The 22,232-nt window shown below is 41.6% G+C and overlaps 2 protein-coding genes across 4 annotated transcripts; both read left to right on the top strand.

Annotated features, from left to right (window-relative positions):
- Positions 1-2,261: 2,261 nt before the first annotated feature.
- zgc:113276 (uncharacterized protein LOC553748 homolog) lies at positions 2,262-9,598 on the top strand. 3 transcript variants are annotated; one of them, XM_047151495.2, is made up of 10 exons: positions 2,262-2,365; positions 2,685-2,856; positions 3,013-3,185; positions 3,311-3,526; positions 3,920-4,214; positions 4,324-4,481; positions 6,897-7,136; positions 7,365-7,526; positions 8,696-8,785; positions 8,933-9,598. In XM_047151495.2, the coding sequence occupies exons 2-10, from the start codon at positions 2,685-2,687 to the stop codon at positions 9,101-9,103; spliced, it is 1,677 nt and encodes a 558-aa protein (XP_047007451.1). In that variant the 5' UTR covers positions 2,262-2,365; the 3' UTR covers positions 9,104-9,598. The 3 variants fall into 3 exon arrangements, with proteins under 3 accessions (XP_047007451.1, XP_053532515.1, XP_017314627.1); XM_053676540.1 differs by having other exon boundaries at positions 3,311-3,533; positions 3,957-4,214; XM_017459138.3 differs by having other exon boundaries at positions 2,290-2,365; positions 4,348-4,481.
- Positions 9,599-10,750: 1,152 nt separating this feature from the next.
- pir (pirin) lies at positions 10,751-22,126 on the top strand (the record flags this gene model as incomplete). The annotated part of the gene is given in 9 exon segments (NM_001200994.1): positions 10,751-10,849; positions 10,934-11,026; positions 14,988-15,068; positions 16,195-16,401; positions 17,379-17,463; positions 19,153-19,197; positions 20,588-20,670; positions 20,770-20,836; positions 21,771-22,126. Coding segments are annotated over 9 exon segments (876 nt in total). The 3' UTR covers positions 21,890-22,126.
- Between the last annotated feature and the right edge of the window lie 106 nt (positions 22,127-22,232).

Genomic DNA, 22,232 nt, shown 5'->3' with positions numbered 1-22,232 from the left:
GAAGTCAAATGCAAGGAGTTGGGGGGCTGAAGATCTGTCCTCGAATCAGATCCCCACTGGCACATCAAGGATAGAGTTGCGATGATCAGACTCCTAGTGAAGAAACAGGTATAAACAGAATATTGTGATCATGCATCAAAGGTTGACCATCAATGCATGTTTATCAGAATGCTCACTAAATCTATCAAACACACAAATCAATTCTATTGACGAAAAATGAGGTATTTTCAAAATGAATAAAAAGACAACTAAAAATAAGAACTGTAATGTAATATTTGGGCTCATTCCATGCAAAAACATGGAACAATGATCATTTATCTAGCACAAGACATAACGTTTAAGTGTCACGACCATCCTACACTTCACAATGTAACCTGATAGAGCTCTGATATCTGAATCACACAAAGGGAAGTGACACGGCTGCTGCAAAGGTCATATAACTGAACATGCTCAATGTACCATTCTGTCATTGTTTTACAGACAAAAAGAATCCCAGAGTTCACAGCTACAATCTGTGATATCTGCATAAATTCTGGGAGACCAGAGCATGAACCAGCACAGATAGCCATATCTGCACGGTATTCAAATCCATCAGCTGTCACAGAGGAACACTGTTTTGGTGCCATTTGAGGAAACACCTGCTGAATATGACCAGGAAATGAGCAGTGAGGTTTAAACGTTGTCCATTTGCCCTCAAAATGCATTGTCCAAAAATCCGACAGTGGTCCAAAGGCGTTAATCAGCTGGGGGGAGTGCTCTAAGAAATGATGCTTTGGTTTCAGTCTAAATCCAGGAAACGTTGATCGTAGGAGTTCTCTGTGCTCCGCAACTCAAGAAATCAATGGACTCTTCTGTATGTTTTGATGCCACAGCCAATTCAACTATATCTTCAAGCAGCATCAAAATTCCCCATGAACTCTCTCATTCTGGGACATCATGCATGGAAAGATTTAGAATTATGGCTGCGTTGTCCTTCATTATAAAATGTACCATTAGGAACTTAACAAACATATTTCACTGTTAAAAGTCACACACAAATAAGTCTGTCAATATAATAATTTTACTTACCGAATTTAAACTGGTACACGATGAAAAAAAACCCTTCTTGAACTTTACAGCAAAAACCAACAGATGAAAAGGATCACCTTTTGTAATTATCTACCAATCAATGCATTAGTTCTCTGGTTGCCAGGCAGAACTCCTTGCGTGGCCAATCACATCAAAGGAAGACCAGTGTGAGCTGTTTTAATGAATCATGATTTTGAGTTCAGAACACTTGAAATCTTAAGTTTATGTATGTTGTAAGTAAATAAGTTAAACCAACTTGTATTTTTGAATAATGGGTCCAAAATGCAAAATGTTAAGTGATGTTTAGTCTAGATGTTTAGTAAAATGCTTAGATGTTTAGTTAAAACCGTCTGTTTTAGCTTTCATATTCTGTTTGCGGAAAAGATTGCTTAACAATAAGGGGGGTGGGGGGGGGGGGGGGATCGCCAATTATTTCAAGCTTGAAATGAGTAAAAATGTCTAGAAACAAGCTTTATAATCATATATTTGGTTTATTGGAATCTTAATGTAAGTAACACAGACAGATTTGACTATATTCAAGATATCATCATGTGGTTAGATGTCACATTTTGCAGTGTACAACGCAAACGATAACAGGCTCTAACTTGTTTCACGGATGTTATGCAACATTAAACGGAACTATAAATGGATCAAATGCATAATGCGTCATGCTAGCTGAGGTATAAGAAGAATGAAACGCTACAATAAAGTTTGGGGAGTAAAATTGGGTGTAAAAATTCATACACAGCTTCACAGAATCAGATTTATTTTAACTTTAATTGCTTTTTTTTTCTTACCTAGATGAGTTGTCCGGTTAACTGAGTATAACTTTTCAGTTTTGAGGTGTAACTTTTCAGACATACTTCATGATGAACGTTCTTTAAGCTACTGAATACCTTGATCGATGTACTGTATACCTGCGTGTACCTTCAGTGTACAGTAGTATCTTCTTGCTTGTTTTTGTAGGGTGCCAACAAGAACACGCAAACATTAAGTAATACGTTATAGTGCCTTTTACAGATTACTGCATACAAACAAGAGAATTAAAAATGCTCTGGTCCTTCTGGTTAGTTAAGAGTTAAAAGCAAATTGGTGTGCGTGTGAGGAGCCGAATTTTGACTCGCTGTTGAATGGCATAGTTATTTTTAATACTGACACTCAACTCTTGGAGCCAATCGGAGTCCAGTGTATGTAAAGAAACAACGGCTAGAGTTACAGGGGTCTCATACAGCCTGCCTGCAAACTTCACTTCGTACAACAGGTCTCCGTGTTTCAGACCTTGAAAACGATTTATCAGGTAGTATCCGCTTAGTAAATCATTTAAACTTGATGGTTCACTTTATACTTTATAATACCATGGTGCTGTTGAATTCTCAGATCTGATTGGTCAGAAGGTGCTGATGCATTTTTTGTTTTCTACCAGCAGCTCTGACAGCTAGCAGTAACAGTTCCTTCCTACTTGTATGGGAGACGGCTTATTGTCTTTGATTCCTTAATTACGGTGGTCGTAATATTTAAAACCGTACAAAGAAAATGACAGGGTTATGACGATGTTATTTTCTGATATAGAAGTGCCTTACATTCTAGGTATTTCTCTGTTTGTCTGTCTTTCTGAGATGTTGGATGTGTTGATAGTTGGAGCAGGTCCTCATGCTCTCATCCTGGCTACCCTGCTCTTGAACCCCCAGCAGCATGTCAGCTCCTCCAATGCAGAAATCCTCCAGGGGATACAGCTCAGCAAGACGAATTCCAAGACTGGACGGACCAAGAGCAAGAGGAGATCTGTTGGTATGTTTAATCATCATACCGTTATCTTGGCCTGATCCTAAAAACACTTTTATATCTATATAAAGCATTAGTTTATATACTCCAAAGAGATCCCAGTAAACTCCATCAAATGAGAAAGCAGCATGTCTGTTTTCACAAAGCACTGCGTTTCCACAGATACACTGTCAGAACTGCACAGAGACCCAGAATGCCCACAGTGTCCTCATGTGAACTTCAAGGTGGTGGATTCTTATGGAGAATGGGCTTCCCTGTGGGAGAGCCAGTTCACTGCCCTCAATATCCCTCACCTTCGCTCACACATGCTGGTACACACTAACCCTCTCAATAAGGTAAAAGCAAACTGAAGGTAAAAATCATCTGACTTGTTAAATGCAATCGAAACTAAGCTACTACTGCCATTCATAATGTCTCAAAATCTAAATCCTAACAATATTATTCTTGTGTGCAATCCCAGAAAGCCTTGCAAGAGTTTGTGCTGGCGGAGGATCGTGTAGCTGAGCTTCACTCTCTCCCTGAGAGGGTCTACATTCAGGATAAGAACGCCTTCTTTAATGACGGACGCCTCGGCAAGCAAAACAGGAAGCTTCTCAGCGCTGCTCGAGGCCTGCAGAGAAACTTATATTTTAGCCTGCCAGGAACTCAGCTCAGTGTGGACTTCTTCAAGGAGCAGGTCTGGGGTCAGTGTGGCATGGATCAAAACCATGGCTGTACTTATAATTACTGAACCCATGTGCGTGGCATGGGAAGAGGAAATGAACGTACTCACCTGCAATGTAAATGTATGATACGTACAGTGTGATGTATGTGTGGGACACCGACTTGCTGAATGACTAATGACTAATAAAAGTGCACATAAAGCATGGAATTAAACCATAACGTTTAAATGTTTTAATAAAACATTGCTGGGAAATGCCGCTGCATCTAGAAGTGGGAAAGTTCTTGACACTTTTAAATAAATGTCATATAGACATGTAAGCTTGTATTAGGATACTGCTACGGACTCTGTGCATGGCAGCGTCTAGCGCCTCTTTCAGTTTATTCAGTATAGCACTGCCTCAAACAGGTGCGCAGGTACCAACTGGACCATGTCCTCATTAAAGGCACTGTGGACAGAATTACTCCACTGCTCTCTGAAAAACAAAAGAAAGTTGAATTCTTTCGAGTGACTCTAGACACCGGGGACACTCTTGAGGCCAAAAGAGTGGTGCTAGCCACAGGACCCACCAGAGAACAGATGGCAAATATCCCTCCATGGGTGAGAGCAATTGCAGAGAATTACCCTGAAGAGCGGTTGCAGCACACGGTGGAACTGATGCACCTCCTTTCGCAACTCAAAGCTAAAGGCAGTCACCTCACAGGTAAGCCGGGTTTCAACATACCTTCACTGACTTGGCCTTATAATTTCCTTTGGGGCTGTTATTCACAATATGAGAATAACTGATGTGGCAAAATAACTGATCAACGCAGACACTCAATGCTGTACTATCACAGGCCCACCTGCTGTATGCCATAGCAACCAGAGAGTAATGGTAATTGGTGGAGGCCTGACCAGCGCCCACATCATCTCCATGGCTCTGCAACAAGGTGCAAGTCAAGTGACCTGGGTCTTGCGCAAACATGTACAGGTAATCTGACATGAGATCTCGAGGAAGACGGTTAATATATAACCCCAATTCTGAAAAAGTTGGGACAGTATGGAAAATGCTAAGAAAAACAAATAAGAGTGATTTGTAAATGTACTTTGACTTGTATTTAAACAAAAAAAAAAAAAACATATAAAGACAAGGTATGTGATGTTTTAGCTAATCAACTGCATGGTTTTTTGAAGATACACGTTTATTTGGAAATTGATGTATGCAACACGTTCCAAAAAAGTTGGGACAGGAGCAGTTTTGGACTAATAGTGATGTGACAAGTTGAAATAAAAAGGTGATGTGAAACAGGTGAGGCGATTGTCTACTCATAGTATCCTCCTTAAATAAGGCCTAGACCTTTAAGAGCAAGGATGGGTCAAGGCTCGCCGATCTGCCAACAGATGCATCAGTGAATAATCCAACACTTTCCCCAAAGATAAATCGGTAGGATTTTGGGCGTTTCACCTTCTACAGTGTACAATATAGTTAAAAGATTCAAGGAATCCGGTCAAATCTCGGTGCGTAAAGGGCGAGGCCGAAAACCACTTCTGAATGCGCGTGATCTCCGATCCCTCAGACGTCACTGTCTTAAAAACCCTCATGAGTCTGTAATGAGATCCTGACATGGGCTCGGGAATACTTTGGTAAACCTTTGTCAGTCGACACCATTCGCCGCTGCATCCACAGACGCAAGTTAAGACTTTACTATGCAAAGCAGAAACCGTACATCAACACTGTCCAGAAGCTCCGCCCACTGCTCTGTACTTGGGCTCATCTGAGATGGACAGTAGCACAGTGGAATTGTGTTTTGTGGTTCGACGAGTCGCCATTGCAAATAGTTTTTGGACAAAACAGCCGTCGTGTTCTCCGGGCCGAAGAGGAAAAGGACCGTCCGAGCGGTTATCAGCGTCAGGTCAAAAGCCAGCGTCTGTCATGGTATGGGGGCGTGTCAGTGCCCATGGAATGGGGGTGTGTCAGTGCCCATGGAATGGGGGTGTGTCAGTGCCCATGGTATGGGGGTGTGTCAGTGCCCATGGTATGTGGGGGTGTCAGTGCCCATGTTGTTCAGAGCAGAACAACGCCAAACTACATTCTGCCCGGATTACAAGCGCATGGTTGCGTAAGCAGAGAGTGCGGGTGCGCGCATGGCCTTCTGCAGTCCTGACCCGTCTCCCATTGAGAACGTGTGGCACATTATGAAGCGCAAAATCAGGCAAGGAAGGAACTGTACAGCTGTGCAGCTGAAGAAATGCATGATGGACGAATGGGGGAAAATTCCACTTGCTAAACTTAACCAACTGGTGTCTTCACTCAGCGCCCAAACGCTTAGTGAGTGTTATTAAAAGAAGAGCTGATGTTACACAGCGCTAAACAGTCGACTGTCCCAACTTTTTTGGAGTGTGTCGCAGTCATCAGATTTGAAATGAGTGTATATTTTCAAAAATAAATTCACAAAGTAAAACATCAAATAATGTGTTAATAATGTGTTTTCAATATAGTACAGCGTGAACTGAATTTTCAAATGACTCTTATTGTTTGTTTGTTTGTTTGTTTGTTTTGCATTTTCCATACTGTCCCAACTTTTTCGGAATTGGAGTTGTGAAAGGGCAGACCAATTTCCATGACATATCATATTCACCAAACATATACCTCAGAAATTTTGGCATAGAGCAACATGCAAATATGCACCACTATCATTACTACCATCTACTGATGGAGCTGGAGAAGAGCAGTGAATGTGCAGAGCTGGGAAGGTGATGCTCTTCTTGTGCTGTCTTTCAGCCCTTTGTGGTCTAGAGGCTGAGAGGACTAGAAACTGATGTGGTCTTCTGCTGCTGTAGCCCGTCTGTGACTTGTGGCTGCTGAGATGCTTTTCTGCTCACCATGGTTGTAAAGAATTACTATAGCTCGGACTATTCTCGCTCATCAACAAGGCACTGCAGAACTGCTGCTCATCTGATATTTTTTGTTTTTTTCCCCACCCAATTCTGTGCAAACTCTAAAACACTGGTCACCAATCCTCTTCCTTGAGATCTACCTTCTTGCAGGTTTCATCTCCAACCAAAATCTAACACGCCCATTTTAATTTATTTAAGAAATTCTTAAGGCAATGATTAGATGGTCAGGTGGGCTATGGTAGGTGGGATACGGTCAGGTGGGATATGGTAAGTAGGAAGGTAGATCTCCAGGAACAGGGTTGGTGACCACTACTCTAAAGAGTGTAAACTGAAGCTCTTGACCTATATCTGTATGCACCGTGCTACTGCCACATGATTGGCTGATTGGATAATTGAAATTAATGAGCAGGGTTATACATGGTTCTTTCACAGAGGCTCGTGAGTGTAGATAAAAATGCTGCTCAAAAGCTACTGTTAATACATCCAGTATTTTCCACTGTCTGTGCAGCTGAAACAGTTTGATGTTGGAGATGTGGAGAGTCTGATCGGCCGCTACTCGCACATTGAGCACGGTATCAAGCTGGATGGCCTGGCCTACCTGCGGCAGTTCTATGGAGAGAGGAGTCTTCACAGGAGGCTAGCAATGATCAAACAGGCTCGCAAAGGAGGAGCCGTGACACCGGAGGCGTATGCACACCTGCAGCCTTTCATTCAGTCAGGGCAGCTGCTTGTCAAGCCATACTGCCAGGTATCCCCATTGACTCGCTCATTGAGTCATTTACTTGTTTGAAGAAACCTTAGGTTCATTAAATATCTGACTTGTTCTCCTTCATATTACATGGGAAATTTGTCATTAAATTACAAAACGTGAGACATGTTATGTCACTTATACTAAAGAAAGCCACATTGCTTGCATTAGTATTATATTTTTATCAGCAGTTAAAAGCCATTAAAAGTCAGTAATGTCTGTGTGTAGGTGACTGAGGCAACGTGGTGCTATGAAACTCAGACGTGGAAGGTCTCCCTTTGTGATGGTGAAAAATGGACCGGTGACAGGATCTGGCTTGCAACTGGCTGCAAGCTGGATGTTAATCAAGACCCCTTACTTTCAGACATCAAGAAGCATTTCCCAATTCAGGTCAACCTTTCCTTAGCTTAAGATAGTAAAACAGTATGTAGAAGAGTAATTTGTATGGAACGGTCAGCATTGTAGGCCACTCAAGGAAGTTTATTTTAAAGCATTAGTTTAGATGGGTGTTTAATTAGGCTTTAGAAGTCTGAAGTTTGCTTCTTTACCTATGCACTAGAGCTATGAGGGTAATGTAGCTAGCAGGTAACAGAAACTTACAGGCACTAGTTTTGCATTGTGCTTCAAAAACCCACTATGAGACCTTAATATGGACATCTGATAGTTTATGAAACAGTTAGTACCATCGGTCTTCCACTACAGGATGGCCTTAGTCATGCTTTCAGTGTCTTTTTATCAGTCAGTTGTTTTCACACAGGTCGCACTTCTGCATTCATCATTGCACTGTTTTTTTTTTGTTTTTTTTTACCTCTACATTGTTGGTTGAAATGCAGCCTCAGGCCATGACAGATCCAGATCCATGTGATTCCATAACAGGAAATTGATGTGCTTTGCATTAGCTCTTCTGACATACTGCCTCTGGGTGTTGTCTTCATGAATGTACAACAGTCTGTCATATTCTGCTTTACATTTCTATAAAAAATGTTTTGTTCGATGCAACCTGTCCTTCAGCATGGCCCGTTAAAGACTTCTCACAGATGAACAAGGCTTTGACTGGATTGCCTTCAGTTTTGTAGTCTTTCAGTTGCATTTTCTGCATTTCCCTTTCTTAAACTTTCGTGCGATCTTCATGTCTCGATCTTCATGTCTTCATGTCGTATTACTCGTGTTGACCTGCTTGTCGACACAAAACTATGTTGACTGCTCTATGAATCTGTTAGTGTCAGTGTGTTAGCTTAGCCATTTTCAAACCTCTCCTTGAAGCGTCTCAGTATTTGTAGTTAGCGTTTAATACACTGATGAAATAGCTAAACACTTAGCAGAAGTAGATGTGTTGGTGGTGGAATTTAACAATTACTTTGAACATTTTGGAAAATCTATGGAAATCTTGCTACTGTACATCAGGATTTCTGTAAAACTCCTTTGTGGCAACGTTTATTGTTAAAAGTGCTATACAAATAAAATTTAACCGAAATGCTTTAAACTGTCTTCCATAGCTGAAGTCTTTTGCATACTGACTGTATGTCCTACTGAAGGAAATGATCCTTGATGTTTTGCAGGTGCTTGAAGGATGGCCGTGTATATCAGAGACACTCCAGTGGGCTCCTGGATGTCCTGTTTACCTGATGGGACAGTATGCAGCGCTTCAGGTAACAGATTTTGCAGCTGTATTATGTATAGTGCTGCAATATTGTCCTCTTTGAAAACGTCTCAGCTGATCTTGAAGAAAATATGCACGTTTTAATGTTTATTTATTTTTATTTGTGTATACGCACGTCCTTTTATGATATGGCCAGGTTGGTCCCCATGCTGTGAACCTCGCAGGAGGCCAGGCGGCAGCTTTGCGCATTGCCAAGGATATCATAGATGAACACGGCAGTGAAGAACAGAACACTGAAACCACCAAAGTGGAAAAGTCACGAACTGAAGAGTACATTTCCCACATGCATGGCCTCATGTGGCTCTGATGCTGAAATTTAGATCTGTTGCACTGCAAGTGACATTATGTCTGGCCAGAATTCATTAATAAAGCTATCATGACCAAGTTTGCCACCGTGAAGCTCCAGCCTGATGGTGGATGTTTCTATGTCTGCATGCATTAGATAAGGGTGCTAAGTCCTTGTATAGTAACATCCTGCCATGACTCGCCTTCCAGACAGATGTAGTGCACTAGTTTGCAGATGTAGTGCACTGGGTATGCAGTTAAGACTATACTGTACATACAGACACTGGCCATTTTAATAGGAACACCGGTACACCTGCTTGTTCAGGCCGTTATCCAATCTTCAGAAAATCATGCAGATACAGATCAAGAGCTTTTTGTAGTGATGGCAAACTGAAGGATTCCTCCCATTAAGTAATGCTGTGTATAGAATAATAATTGTAATAGATTTTGTTGTGAAGGAATAGTTCACCTAAAAACAAAATCATTGAGCAATAAAAAATTGCAGGTTATAATGTTACACATTCACCTCAATGAGTGCAGTTATATCTCGCATTAAGTTTGTTTCATACTGTTAAGTTTGTTTAATACTGTTGAATTTAAAAATGAATATTTAATATTAGACAATTATTATACATTAGACAACTTCAGTCTTCAATCAAAATAAAATGGCATTGGACATGCATACTTAAAACTACAAGAAAAAAGTGTTGATATTTAGTTTTAAATCAGTGTTTTTCACTAGTGTCGCTACTTCCTGTCCTCATTCATCACCGCGCACCTCGGAGCGATTGGGGACTTCCGCATACTATTCGTCACTTCCGCATTTTCGCCTAAATTACGCCCATTTATGAAATCCCGCCTACTTGCGGCGTAAGTACCTCCCACATGGAGGTAAGTACGTCCCACTTGGATGTCTTCAGGCTGCAGCAATACGTACTTGCATCCACGTGACTCATTCGGCAGCCTATCCAGTGTGCGCATGCGCAAAGCAATTCACGCCTCTACAGAATGTAAACAACATAGCTGCTCGATTCGAGAAATTTTGGGCTCGATTTTAATTCTGATTATAGAGTTCCCGGAACTAATAAAGTCGATTCCAGAGATTGTGTTCGACTCAAAACAAAACACAGACAGAAAAAAAATTAGCTATTGCTGAAATTTTAGTTAGGACCGCCATTTGAAGAGTTATATAGCGCTAACGCTGGTTATTACCGTAGCTCCTTCAGTTATACAGTCTTAAGATGCCTTAGGACTGCTAACGATGTTTTATTGTAAGCAGTTGTGTAATTTGTACAGTTTACCAACGAAAATGTCTTTTCAGTGTTTTCATGTTGAGTGAGAGGTTTCTCTGAAAGACTGAACCGAATCAGTATCACGGTGTGGAATCGATTCTTAAGAGTCGGATCTCATTCCACAATGTCTGGGACCCTTAAGAATCGAGTCTTAAGAGTCGGATCTCATTCCACAATGTCTGGGACCCTTAAGAATCGAGTCTTAAGAGTCGGATCTCATTCCACAGTGTGTGGGACCCGGAAGAATCGAGTCCCAGATATAATTAACTGGTTCCACTGGTGGAGCAGCAAAACATCACTGTATTATTGATAACCACACCATAACACAGACGTTGTAGCTTTGCGTCAAGTGCCGAAGTTGGTAAGAAAGCAGATTAAACATGATGAAGCCAAGAAAAGTGAGTAAAGTGGTTTTAAGCAAGGAGCAGTCTGAGGGAGTCGGAGCAAGAGTTCAGAGGAGCATCGGGCGAAAAGAAGTGGGTTTATTTAGCCTTCATCGTTAAAGTACGGTGATGTATTTAGTGTGTAAGACTGAAATGTTTTGTTTGGGTTCTTCTCAGCTGAAAAACCTGGATCCGTTTCTGATGCTGGATGAGTTCTGTGTGAGGAAGCCTGCAGGGTTTCCTGATCATCCTCACCGTGGATTTGAGACGGTAACACTCATCTTCTGTTCATTGATCACTTATTTCGATTTTATAGCTTTACATCTATATCAAAAAACACTGTGTATTTCTCAGGGAAGCTGGAGGTCCGAATAATCAATGTAGCTTAAGTTTATTAAATAAAACACACACAAACAATTAAGTGATGTTTCACACATTAAATAGACATCTATCCAAAACCTGTAGGTCTAATAAATATCAGACAATACAATACAATACAATACGTATACTGTATACGAATCACATTATTGCAATAATTATTATTAAAATGATCTTATTTAAAAGCCCTGGACATAAGACAATATATTAGTTTTTAAATGAATCAGTGTTTCTTGTTTAAACAATAAATAAATAGATGAATAAATAAATAAGCATTTGTTGAGAATAGCCAAGAGGTCAAGAGTTTTGATGAATGTCGTTAGCCTTCTCACTGTGACTCAGCACTGTGGCAGCCTGTGTGCCCTTGTTTCACCACTAGAGACCGCTATTGCGCAACTATTTTATTAAAAGTACACTTAAGGTGTTTCACATTTGGTGCTCCAAATAGTTTCAGAGCCATGACTCAGGATTTTTTTTGTGCATATGTGAACACAACAAATGAACTCCGACTCCTCTAAAGTAAACACCTGTCAGTTAAAAAAAAACAAAACAAAAAAACAACTCAAATGGCTTGTGGTTGTGTCGTCCCACAACCAGAAGAGGTGTACTTGGTCTGCATCAATGTTTAGGCAGGGTTTTCGTGTCAAAGTAAAATCCACATGAATGCCAGGACCCAAGGTTTCCCAGCAGAACATTGTCTAGAGCCTCACACCACCTCCGCTGGCTTGCCTTGTTCCTGTAGTGCATCCTGGTGCCATCTCTTCCTCATGTAAGCGACGTACACACACCCGGCCATGCACGTGACGTAAAATAAAACGGGATTCATCAGACAAGGCCTTCTTCTTGTTCCATGGTCCAGTTCTGGTGCTCATGTGTGCTTTTGACAGTGGATCCCGGTCAGCATGGGCTAGCATTAACTTATTCAGCAATCCCCCCCGACAGGTGCCATTGTAACGAGATGATCAATGTTATTCACTTCTCCTGTCAGTGGTTATAATCTTATGCCTGTATGTAGTGTATACCTGTATTTTATCTACCCCAACCACTCACATCAGCCAATACTACATGCAGTAGCTCAGAAGCATGAAGCACAAGTTGATTTCGATGGTTCAGCATCAAATATGTTTCTGGTATTTAACTTCAAATCTTTTTTTTCCTACTCTGGTTTTGTTTCCTGCTAGATCAAAGCATTTCAAGCCAAATTATAATTCTGACCATGGTATTTTTTGGCATTTTAAGCACCTCGCCATCACCAGCCAAAATTTTTGGGCGTACTACTTGGACAAATGATTTTACTCATGTTAACCACCAGGGGCAGTGTGTAACCACTGAAGTCACATGCGTATGACGTGTAACTCAGTGTCCACAGACCAATCATTCCATTTTTCTTTTCTCGCGTCACAGGTGTCCAAGTCACCAAAGCTTTTTATAACCTCTTATTTCCATTCTACCTGAGCGTGTGTCCTCTTTTGTGATAATACACTCATTACTTTTGAATGTTGCTGAGCAGTATACGGTATTCTCCAGTCTTGAGTCAGTTTTTATCCCTTGCATGCTCTACTGTGCTGCACGTTGTGCCAGCGATACACTTTTTTGTTTGTTTGTTTTTTTACTTTTTTCATTTACGTTCACCGCTTTTAGCAGATGCTCTTATTCAGAGCGCTTTATTGAAGAGCTTTGTAGTCTCTGGGTTTTTAAAAATGGATGACCTGTGCAGCTGTTCAGTTGGTGAATCTTGGTGAATCGGTAGGTCTCTGCTGTCCAGACAGGCAGGGGGAGTTCATTAGATGACCTGGGTTCCAGGACAGAGAAGAGTCTCGAAGCGTATCTTCTTTGTGTACCGTGAGGGAAGGTGGGCCTGGATTCGAACGCGAGCATCTGTGTTTTACATTAGATGTAGCAGCTCCAGGAAGCCAGGAGGGAATGCAGCGATGGGGGTGTTTTTTGTATTTCACTTGATCACCTCTATGTTTGACTGCGCTACACAGATATCATTTTTCTGCATACCGTGTTTTATGCCTGGTTCCTCTTGGTTTCCGGTGAGACTGAGCGACAAGCGCATTTTCCCATCTGTTCAAGTGTTCCACATTCTAGCAGGTTCTGCTGCTTATCTGAGCTTGTGGCTTGTACTGTGATCATCGTGGAATATGGCAAGTGCCAACATCTATGATTTAGCTGTATCGTTTATCATTTTTGATACAGGAGACACTACTCTGATTTTTCATGTTAAGCAGCAGTCAGACCAAACAGGAATCAGGAGCAACACCTGACGTGGATCGGACTGTAGAGCAGCCTGCATTTATATTAATTTAACAGTTGTATAAAGAAAGCTTATACACTTGTATAAGAATGAATAGCAAAAGCTTTACTGAATGTCAGCTCAATATGTTACTCAGAAGCGCTGCAGTAACAACGAGCACTCATATATAGTGCTTTAACAAGTGTAATAGACACAAAGCAGCTTTACAGATCTAAAATCCCTGAAAAGACATGAGGAAGAAACCTGTTGATATGTGACCACACACACACACACACACGAATAAAGGGCGTGCTCACGCTTGGCTTGAGAAAAAAGGGAGCGTGATGCCGTCACGCCCACGCATAAACGAAGAGTGAATCAAACACTGGGAAATTTGAACTGGAAGGTTTCCACACCCCGTGCGTGTTGGAAGTGGACTTTTAAATAACAGTTATGGATTTATAAGGAGATCTAGCTTCAGTGAATTGATCCCAGTTTTCAAAGGAGTGGAAAGTTTTCAGAGGTGAAATAAGAAGGATGTGATGTTACTCTGCTATCCACCAAATCACTACAGGGTCTCTACAGTTCAGGGGCGGACGTTTTCGGCTCAGGACGCGAAACACTAAGCTTAATTCGGAGATCAAACCGGCGCATCCAAAGGAGCTCGTGGAGACGTGAGGAGAGAAAGAGCAACAAAGATCAAAGCAGCACTTTGTATAGGCTACATCTCTAACGGGATATACAGTGTGTATATATATATATCATAAGAAACCGCGTACAATCAGGTCAACGTCAGGTTACTCAATAACAAATCACTATACTACAAATACAAAACAAACTGTGTTTCCTATAGTTAATTACACCCAGACACTCGATCTCATTTTGAGTTGATCTTGCTCGGGCATGTGGCGGGGAGTCGCGTTGGCCGGCTCAGGTGGTCCGAGGTGCAGAAATCGAAGTTTTAATGCTCCTCTGTGATCCGAGGAAGGACGTGTCTCGGCGGGATTCTTGTGAATGCGTTTGTTCTGGGGAGAAATAAAAGTGTACAGAAGGGTCTGGCCGCTCTGTGCGTTGTTCTCGACCATTTTGGCGCCAGTTGGTTCCAACTTGCAAGTGAAAATAAGACCTTGTCGCCGTTCACCGGTTGTAGTTCCTTGAACCACTTTTGGTAGGTTCTAACCACTGCATACTGGGTACAGCCAACAAGACCTGCCGTTCTGGAGACACTCTGACCCATCACAATCTGGCCCTTGTCAAAGTCGCTCCGATCCTTACGCTTACGATTGTTGTTTCACAATAATAAGGCTGTGAAGGTCTTGGGAGAGCTCTTACTCATCATGAGATGTTTCTTGTGTGACACCTTGGTAACGAAAAGCCTTTTTATAGACCATCAATTTATTAACCCAGCTGATATTCATTTACACTGATAAGGGGTGTAATTACTTACGGATTTCAGCTGATTCCCTGCCTTACCTTGCCTTGGAGAAGTGTGAAAATTTCATGTGAAGAGCCTGACTGGAAGTGTATTTACTGTAAAAATGTTGACGCGTTCAATACTGATTTCCCTCACTGTACACGTGCTATTATAAAAACCCGTGTCTGTTCTCTCCACAGGTGACGTACCTTCTGAGTGGTGCATCGGCTCATGAGGATTTTTGCGGACATTGTGGAACACTGGAGACTGGGGATTTGCAGGTAGACCACACACGAGGCCTGATTAAGATCGACACAGAGTCATCAGTGGATGATTTTCGGCTTTGATTAACAGGAGTAAATCCTTTGAAAAACAATGCTCTGTATTGAGATGTAACAGTGTGCTGAGAATCTAAAACAGTTTAATCGTGCTTGTCGGGCAGGTGTCAGGTGTCGGTTTAAACTGACGAAGCATAAATTAATAAAAGATTCTCATTTCTGCAGTATGTTGCAGTATAAGAGATCAGACCTGTGGGACGTTTCCTATAACTCCAGTGTTGTTAAAGCTGTCTTTCTGTCTCAGGGGTCAGTGAGGAAATAGGCTTGTGATATATCTGCCCCCCCCCCCACACACACACACACCAATGTTCTTATTCAGCACCTTAGCAGCACTCGGCCACCCGCAGGACCAGAGAGTTATGAAAGCTGCTGACAGTGTTTCACTCCGTAACTCAAACCACAGAGTTATGCTCTAGGTCTGAGAGCATGGATGGAAAATTTCCGTAGTGAAGCACAGAATAAGAGAGGCAGAACCCAAAGGGCACATGAAGCCGTGTTTGTAAAAAATGTTTCATTTTTACAACAAAGCAAGACCTGCACTTCGTTTAACCTAAAGATCACATTCGCTGTCATTTGCTGCTTTTTTTGGACCAAAAGGTCAGAGCAAGCAGCGTTTTATTGGAGATAACTATAAGAGTAATAGCACTTTGCCGTGTTATATCGGCTGAGATGTGCTTCAGGTCATAGGCTTATTATGTGACACTAAATTATCTGAATCAACCACTGTTTTCTTTTTGGGTTTTTTTTTTTTTTTTAAATAAAAAGTACTTCATTCACCCCCCACCCCCCCTCCCCCTCCCCTCACCCAGACAGTTGAACTGGGTGTGATCATCAGACAAATATCACCCAGTATGAATCTTGACTCTAGGATTAGAGGATTAGAATTGGTCACAGTACAGAGCTTTGTGGGTTTTTTTGCGGCTTGGTTTTTTTTTCAGACCTGGTCATACTGAATTAAACAGATTTAATCTTAAACCAGTTCAGGAATGAGCCTGAAAGAAAAATAATTTCTCAAGTTGGTTGGTGTGTGTGTGTGTGTGTGTGTGTGTGTGTGTGTGTGTTGCGGCAGTGGATGACTGCAGGACGAGGTGTGGTTCATGCAGAGATGCCTCTATCAGATGAACCCATGCGGGGCCTTCAGCTTTGGGTGAACCTGCGAAAAGCCGATAAAATGGTGGAACCTCAGTACCAGGAACTGAAGAACAGTCAGGTTCCTAAGCCTAGCATAGATGGTGTGACTGTGGCCGTCATTTCGGGAGAAGCCCTCGGGGTGAAGGTGAGGATCAAACATCCACAGCGGCCCTTGAATCACGTGACTAGTCAGTTTATACTATATAAAGTTACTACACCTTATTTGGATTTGAAACACCCCCTCAACCCCCCTTTTATCGGACAAAAGCAGGAAATTGGGAACAGACTTTAGGGGGGTGGAAGTAGGGTTTTAATGTTGTAAATGTGAATTGTGGCTGAGTCTGGGTCCCCCAGGGCAGAAACGAGTGGAAGTGACCCAGGACTCAAGCTAAATTAGGTCAGTCAAGCAGCCAAGTGTTGCCTGAAACCAGACGCTCGCTGTTAGGCTTATACTCTGTTATCACATCTGCTGAGAAATACGGATTGTTTAGAATGTTCAGTCTGGGAGAAGATGAAAAGTATTTCTAGAGCATTGTAAATAATGTACTGCTATATTATTATTATTATTATTATTATTATTGTGCTTAGTAGTAGTAGTAGTAGTAGAAGAACATGATAATACTGGTGATGCAGACAATAAAAAAAAAAACTGAAAAATGTATCTTAACAATGTATGTGACAAAACTGATTATTTAATTCAAATAACCAGGAAACTAAAACAAGATTAAACCTTATTAGGAAGATATTGAAGTATATTTGGTCCAGACTGGAATATATGTCCTTAAATCATTTTGAAGCTCCCAAAAACAATGCTAGACCAATGTTATAGACAAAAAACCCCGCAGCAACAGTAAAAACAGTGTACACTGCCACCAGAATCGAAAAATGAAGGAAAGTTTCCCGTCGCTGTTGAATCGTCGAATAAAAAACAAATTCCCGTTTGTCTTGCTTCAATCCGAGAAGTTTAGCAGTTATTCTGAAAAAGTAGAATATTCAGTCATACAGTTAGAGTGATAAAGCAGTGTGCTATGTACATCCAGGATCCTGGAAATGGGTTTATTTAGAATTATAATATAATAATATAATATATTGCTTTATTTTTCTCTCTCTCTCTTTTTTTAGTCAAAAATCTACACCAGAACTCCAACGCTTTATCTTGACTTCCGACTCAGTGAGGGTGCAAAACACGTGCAGCCAATACCCTTGGGTAAGAATCAGTGTCTGTACCGATTGAATTCAGTGAAAAAGTTCAACAGAAACCGTGCTGTTTCACCGAATATACCCATCATGCACTGGCAGTGACTACAGATCTCATCTAAAGTGCCGCCAGCTGTTCTCTATTCACAGATGTCTGTCGTACGCCATGAAAAAGTAGACACGAGGACGATTACTCTCCTCCTTAAACCCTCACCGCAAAACATGCCCCGTACTCTTAAACTTTCACTTCGACTAGTCAACACAAACATCTATCCCATATCGTGAGCACTGTCAGAGCCATGCTTCCGAAGACGTCATTGGTTCTTACTGCGGTTCACGGTGATGATTACGAGTGTTTCCGGCGTTTCAGTCAGACGAGCATGCTCACTGACCATCAGATACCTCGGCACGGCCTTTTTTCTACCAAAAACTAGTGTTCTGCACGACAGAGTCTACATTTAGAGAAAAACAGCTGTAGGGAAATGAATGGTTGCCTTTTGTTGTGGTTTCGCTTTTTTTTTCTCTGGAATGTCCAGAGTACTCACGCTATGAATGTAAGCTCCGTCCTTAAGGTCATTCTAAAGGGAGCGTTCACTACAGTCCGGGAAATGATTCACGCACGGATCGCCGACTGTAAGACTCGTAACGTCCAGTAAATGAAAACTGTTGCAGAAATAATCTTGTATATTAGAAGGCAATGGCACCGTCAGTTGGCAAAGGGTGGTTACGCCAAGTCCTAAATGCAGAGCTGTCAATAACTGTGACAGCTGGTTTTGTTTAAATACATAAACATTTTTACGTTCGTAGAATAAATGTGCTTAAATTACATGTTCTGTCATATTCTCAGCACGACATGAAACAAATTTACCACAAAAAAAAAACACACTATGATTGAATCTTTATGAAGGGTGCCAATAATTCTGGAGTTGATCTCAAGTGGCACGAGTTTTGAGTATTTGAGTATTTTGGAGACTCCTGATCTCCTGAGATTTTCACCCAACCGCAGTCTACAGTTTCTAAAGTCCACAGAACGGTGAAAGAGTCGAGAACACGGCGTGAGCAGCAGTTCTGTGTGGAAACGCCTCGTCGTTGAGAGAGATCAGATGAGAACGTCCAGACTAGTCTGAGCTGCCGGGACGGATATAGTAACTCAAATAAGCACTCTTTACGGCTATGGAAGCATCTCCAGAACACACAGCACGTCGAAGCTTCGAGGAGTAGAACCCGACGTGGTCTCCTGTTGTAGCCCACGTACCACAAGCTTCGATGTTTTGTGCGTGCTGAAATGCTTTTCTGTTCATCACGGATGTAAAGAGTGATTAAGAGCCACGCTTAAAAGTTACCGAGATCACACCTTTCTCCCATTCTGATGTTTGATGTGAACATTACCCGAGGCTCTTTATATTTCCTGAATGATATAATGCGCAGCACCCGAGTGCTCGGCGAGGATTCTACTGCGCATTAATGAGACAATAGCTGTTGAGTCATAATAGTTACCAGCCTGTTTGTGGCAAATAAATGGCCCACTCCCGTGCATACGTATCCTCAGAGAATGACCTCAGAAGACTTTGTTATTTATCAGTGAGCTGCAGGCATGTTCATGCACTATTCACACTCGTGACCCCTTTTTTTTATTATTATTAATATAATCCAAACACGTAGAAAATGTATTGAGGACGTATTCTGTTCTGCTGACTAGGTTGGACCGCTTTTATCTACACACTCTCGGGAATCGTGCATACTGGTGAGTACTAACTTCCTTCGACATTTCCATTTGCGTGCAGACACAAGAAAGCTTTTGTGTGAAATCCGTAATATAGAGTCTGGGCATCTTTTTTTTTTTTTTTTTTCTTTTTTTCTTCTCCCCCTCACAATTCCGGTATCAGGGTCTTCTTGTCTTCCTTGCAAGTCTGAGTAAATCTTGATTTCCACTTTCTCTCCCGGCCTTGGACACGACACGAACCCATGAGGTTCCCTCTGTGATCTCACTCCAACGCCAACAGCGCACACCCCTGGCCTGAGGAACAGTTACTACAGCGCTGTTTGAAGTGTTGATTTATTGAGTCGGTTTTGATGATTTCCAGCTTGGAGGCGGATTTTCTACACGGTCATTAGTCGATGAATTTTCCAACCTGGTGTGTTTGTGGAGACTTTTGTGAAAACAACGCGCCTCTTGAACGCATTTGTATCGCGCCTGTATATTGCGTAATGAGCGTACGTTTGTTACTTTCTTTTAAATTAGTTTCTCTTCGACGTTTTTGCATTAGTCTTCATATAACTCCGTTCTGTATCGAGTACTACTTTGACAACAATGTAGACTATTACGTTATAATCATCTCCTTGTCGAGAGCTGGCATACAGGAACCAGATGGAATCCATAATAAACAGGTATGAAAAGTGTAAATCCCCTGCTTTAGCCCGCAAGGAAAGTGTTTTTTTTTTTTTTTCTTTCAGTCAGATTAATCTTTGCATGTTTTCTGAGCTCTGTTTGGAGTACAGGGAGAACATGTTTAAACTTCTTCTATCAGCTCCAATTAAAAAAGAAAAAAAAGAAAAGGAAGAATTTCAGTCTTGGATAAGGAACGTTCCGCTTGGATCGTCGACAAGCGCGGGAAGGCTTCCAGTTAAACGTTATCTGATCCAAATATTGATGTAGTGCTCTCCATTTCAAGTGTTTTAACTAATTCTGAGCAAATCTCATAGGTTATCTGCAGCTGACATGAAAGGTCCTTCGAGTATACGTTGTTGACTGTGTATTTGACATAATCGTTAGCAGATGATTTGGAACGGGGGGGGGGGGGGGGGGGGGGGTGAAAGCTGCTTCGATATTGAAGTTGTTTCAAGAAATCAACAAATTACCATTCAGCGCAAACAAGTCGAGCAGCTGTGTTCGATAAAGACATCATAATCATTCAGCATCTAAAGAATGAGCAAAGGCATGAATCAAAGCGAGGGCAGGGCACTCTGGGAATACTTTTCCTGCCCACACGTTCTTCTGATTCACAGCGTTTCTACGGAAGACCCGTTTCTGAAGCAGCCGTCGGTCATCGGTGCCGGGTATTGACGGCAAGTTATGTAATACTGAGTCATTTGTTTTAAATGCATGGTTTCAGTATTTTACTTCCATTCATTAGGGCCAGAAGAAGCTCAGAAGGAAGTCGAACCTCACCACACTGTGGTTTTTGAGGATGGTGACTGTATCCGAGTGGAAAATAAGGTACGGATGCAATAGTATTTTCTTTAGCTTCTTTAGTTCACGTTGTTTTACAAGTGATGGAATTGACCTCTGACCTGATTTTTTTTGTGTTGTTGCCAGGCAGTTGAGGTGGCACACTTTGTGCTGATTGCTGGAGAGCCGATCAAGGAACCGGTGGTGCAGCATGGTACTGTCATTGCAGTTAAAATAACAAGAAACCATTAGTGTACACGCCATGGATTGGTCAAAAAAAATAGAACCGGTCCATTGGAAAGACACCATGTCTGTTGGCTTTGCAGTCCAGGATAGTGGGTTTGATGATGAGGTTAAAACACACGATGTACCTTTTAATGTGAGGGTATTTATATCTACAGAAAGTGAACCATTTTCGTTCTTTATTAGCTAAATCATAAAGCTGATTACAGTGTTTCCCACTGCATCGGCCGTGTATGTCCGGGAGAGCCCATGAAAAAGATCAGCGAACTGTTAGGGGAAAAAGTGATAAGAACACACGAGGAATTCAACTCCGGCTTTCCGGTAGCTCTCTCAGTCACACAAACAACACACACACACACACACACACACACACACAGACCTTGCACAACTAAGCAATAGAAAAACGCCACAAAACTTGTGTTTTCACTTATTACTGAATGGAGTCATAGATGAGTAAAGTACCAAAGCCACTACAGAGGGGCTACGAAATAACTTGAATAGAAACAAGTGGACGGTGTGTAAAAGCTTGAGCGTCTATTATCGGCGGTAATAAGTTCCTAATCCGACCGGCCCTATATCGATCCGGAGTATCAACGAGTATCGCAAAAGGATTAACAGCTAAGTACATGAACATGCCAAGTTTAAGACTAAATGTTTTGTCCAAATAATTGTAGCCCACAAACTGAAGGAACTGTAAAAAAAAAAAAACAACAACAACAAATGGAACAACCCACTTTTATTCCTGTGTGGTTCAACAAGTAGAAATATAAATGCCGTTACGTTAATGCTGCTTTTCCTTAGTCATTGTTATATTTCATATCCAGCGTGATGGTGTTGAGGAAAAGTTGGCCCTGTTAACAGACAGATGTGTCATATCCTGTATCTGTGTCTCTCCACTGTTATAGGCCCATTTGTCATGAACTCCGAGGAGGAGATCGAGCAAACCATTACAGACTACAGAACATGCACAAACGGATTTGAGAGAGCAAAACACTGGCAATCAAAAATACGTGGGACAATGTAAATGTGTGGAATTTTTATATGCTACTGGAAAAGCACTTTTATTATCTTCACATCTAATCTACAGTATAAGCTGCTTTTATTTACTCTGGTGATCTGAAGGCCACTCATTCCGTTTGCCGTTTGCAATCCTGTCATTTATTTAATTGTAAGCTCATAGGTTATAGCTCCTGTTGACGTGTTTAGAGTTGCACAGACACACACAGCTCCACTTACAAACCATTAAAGAGTACTGAAACCACCTCCGTTCGTCGTCTCGTGTTTCAAACTCCTTTTCAGGACTGCCGTGGAATGACGTTGTAAACATACACACATGCACATACGGCATGTGAAGAAGTGAGTCAGCC

Source organism: Ictalurus punctatus, chromosome 27 (genome assembly GCF_001660625.3).
Source record: "Ictalurus punctatus breed USDA103 chromosome 27, Coco_2.0, whole genome shotgun sequence".
Classification (NCBI taxonomy): domain Eukaryota; kingdom Metazoa; phylum Chordata; class Actinopteri; order Siluriformes; family Ictaluridae; genus Ictalurus; species Ictalurus punctatus.
Note: the sequence above shows the minus strand (reverse complement) of the source record. Positions and strands in the feature narration are given on the sequence as shown.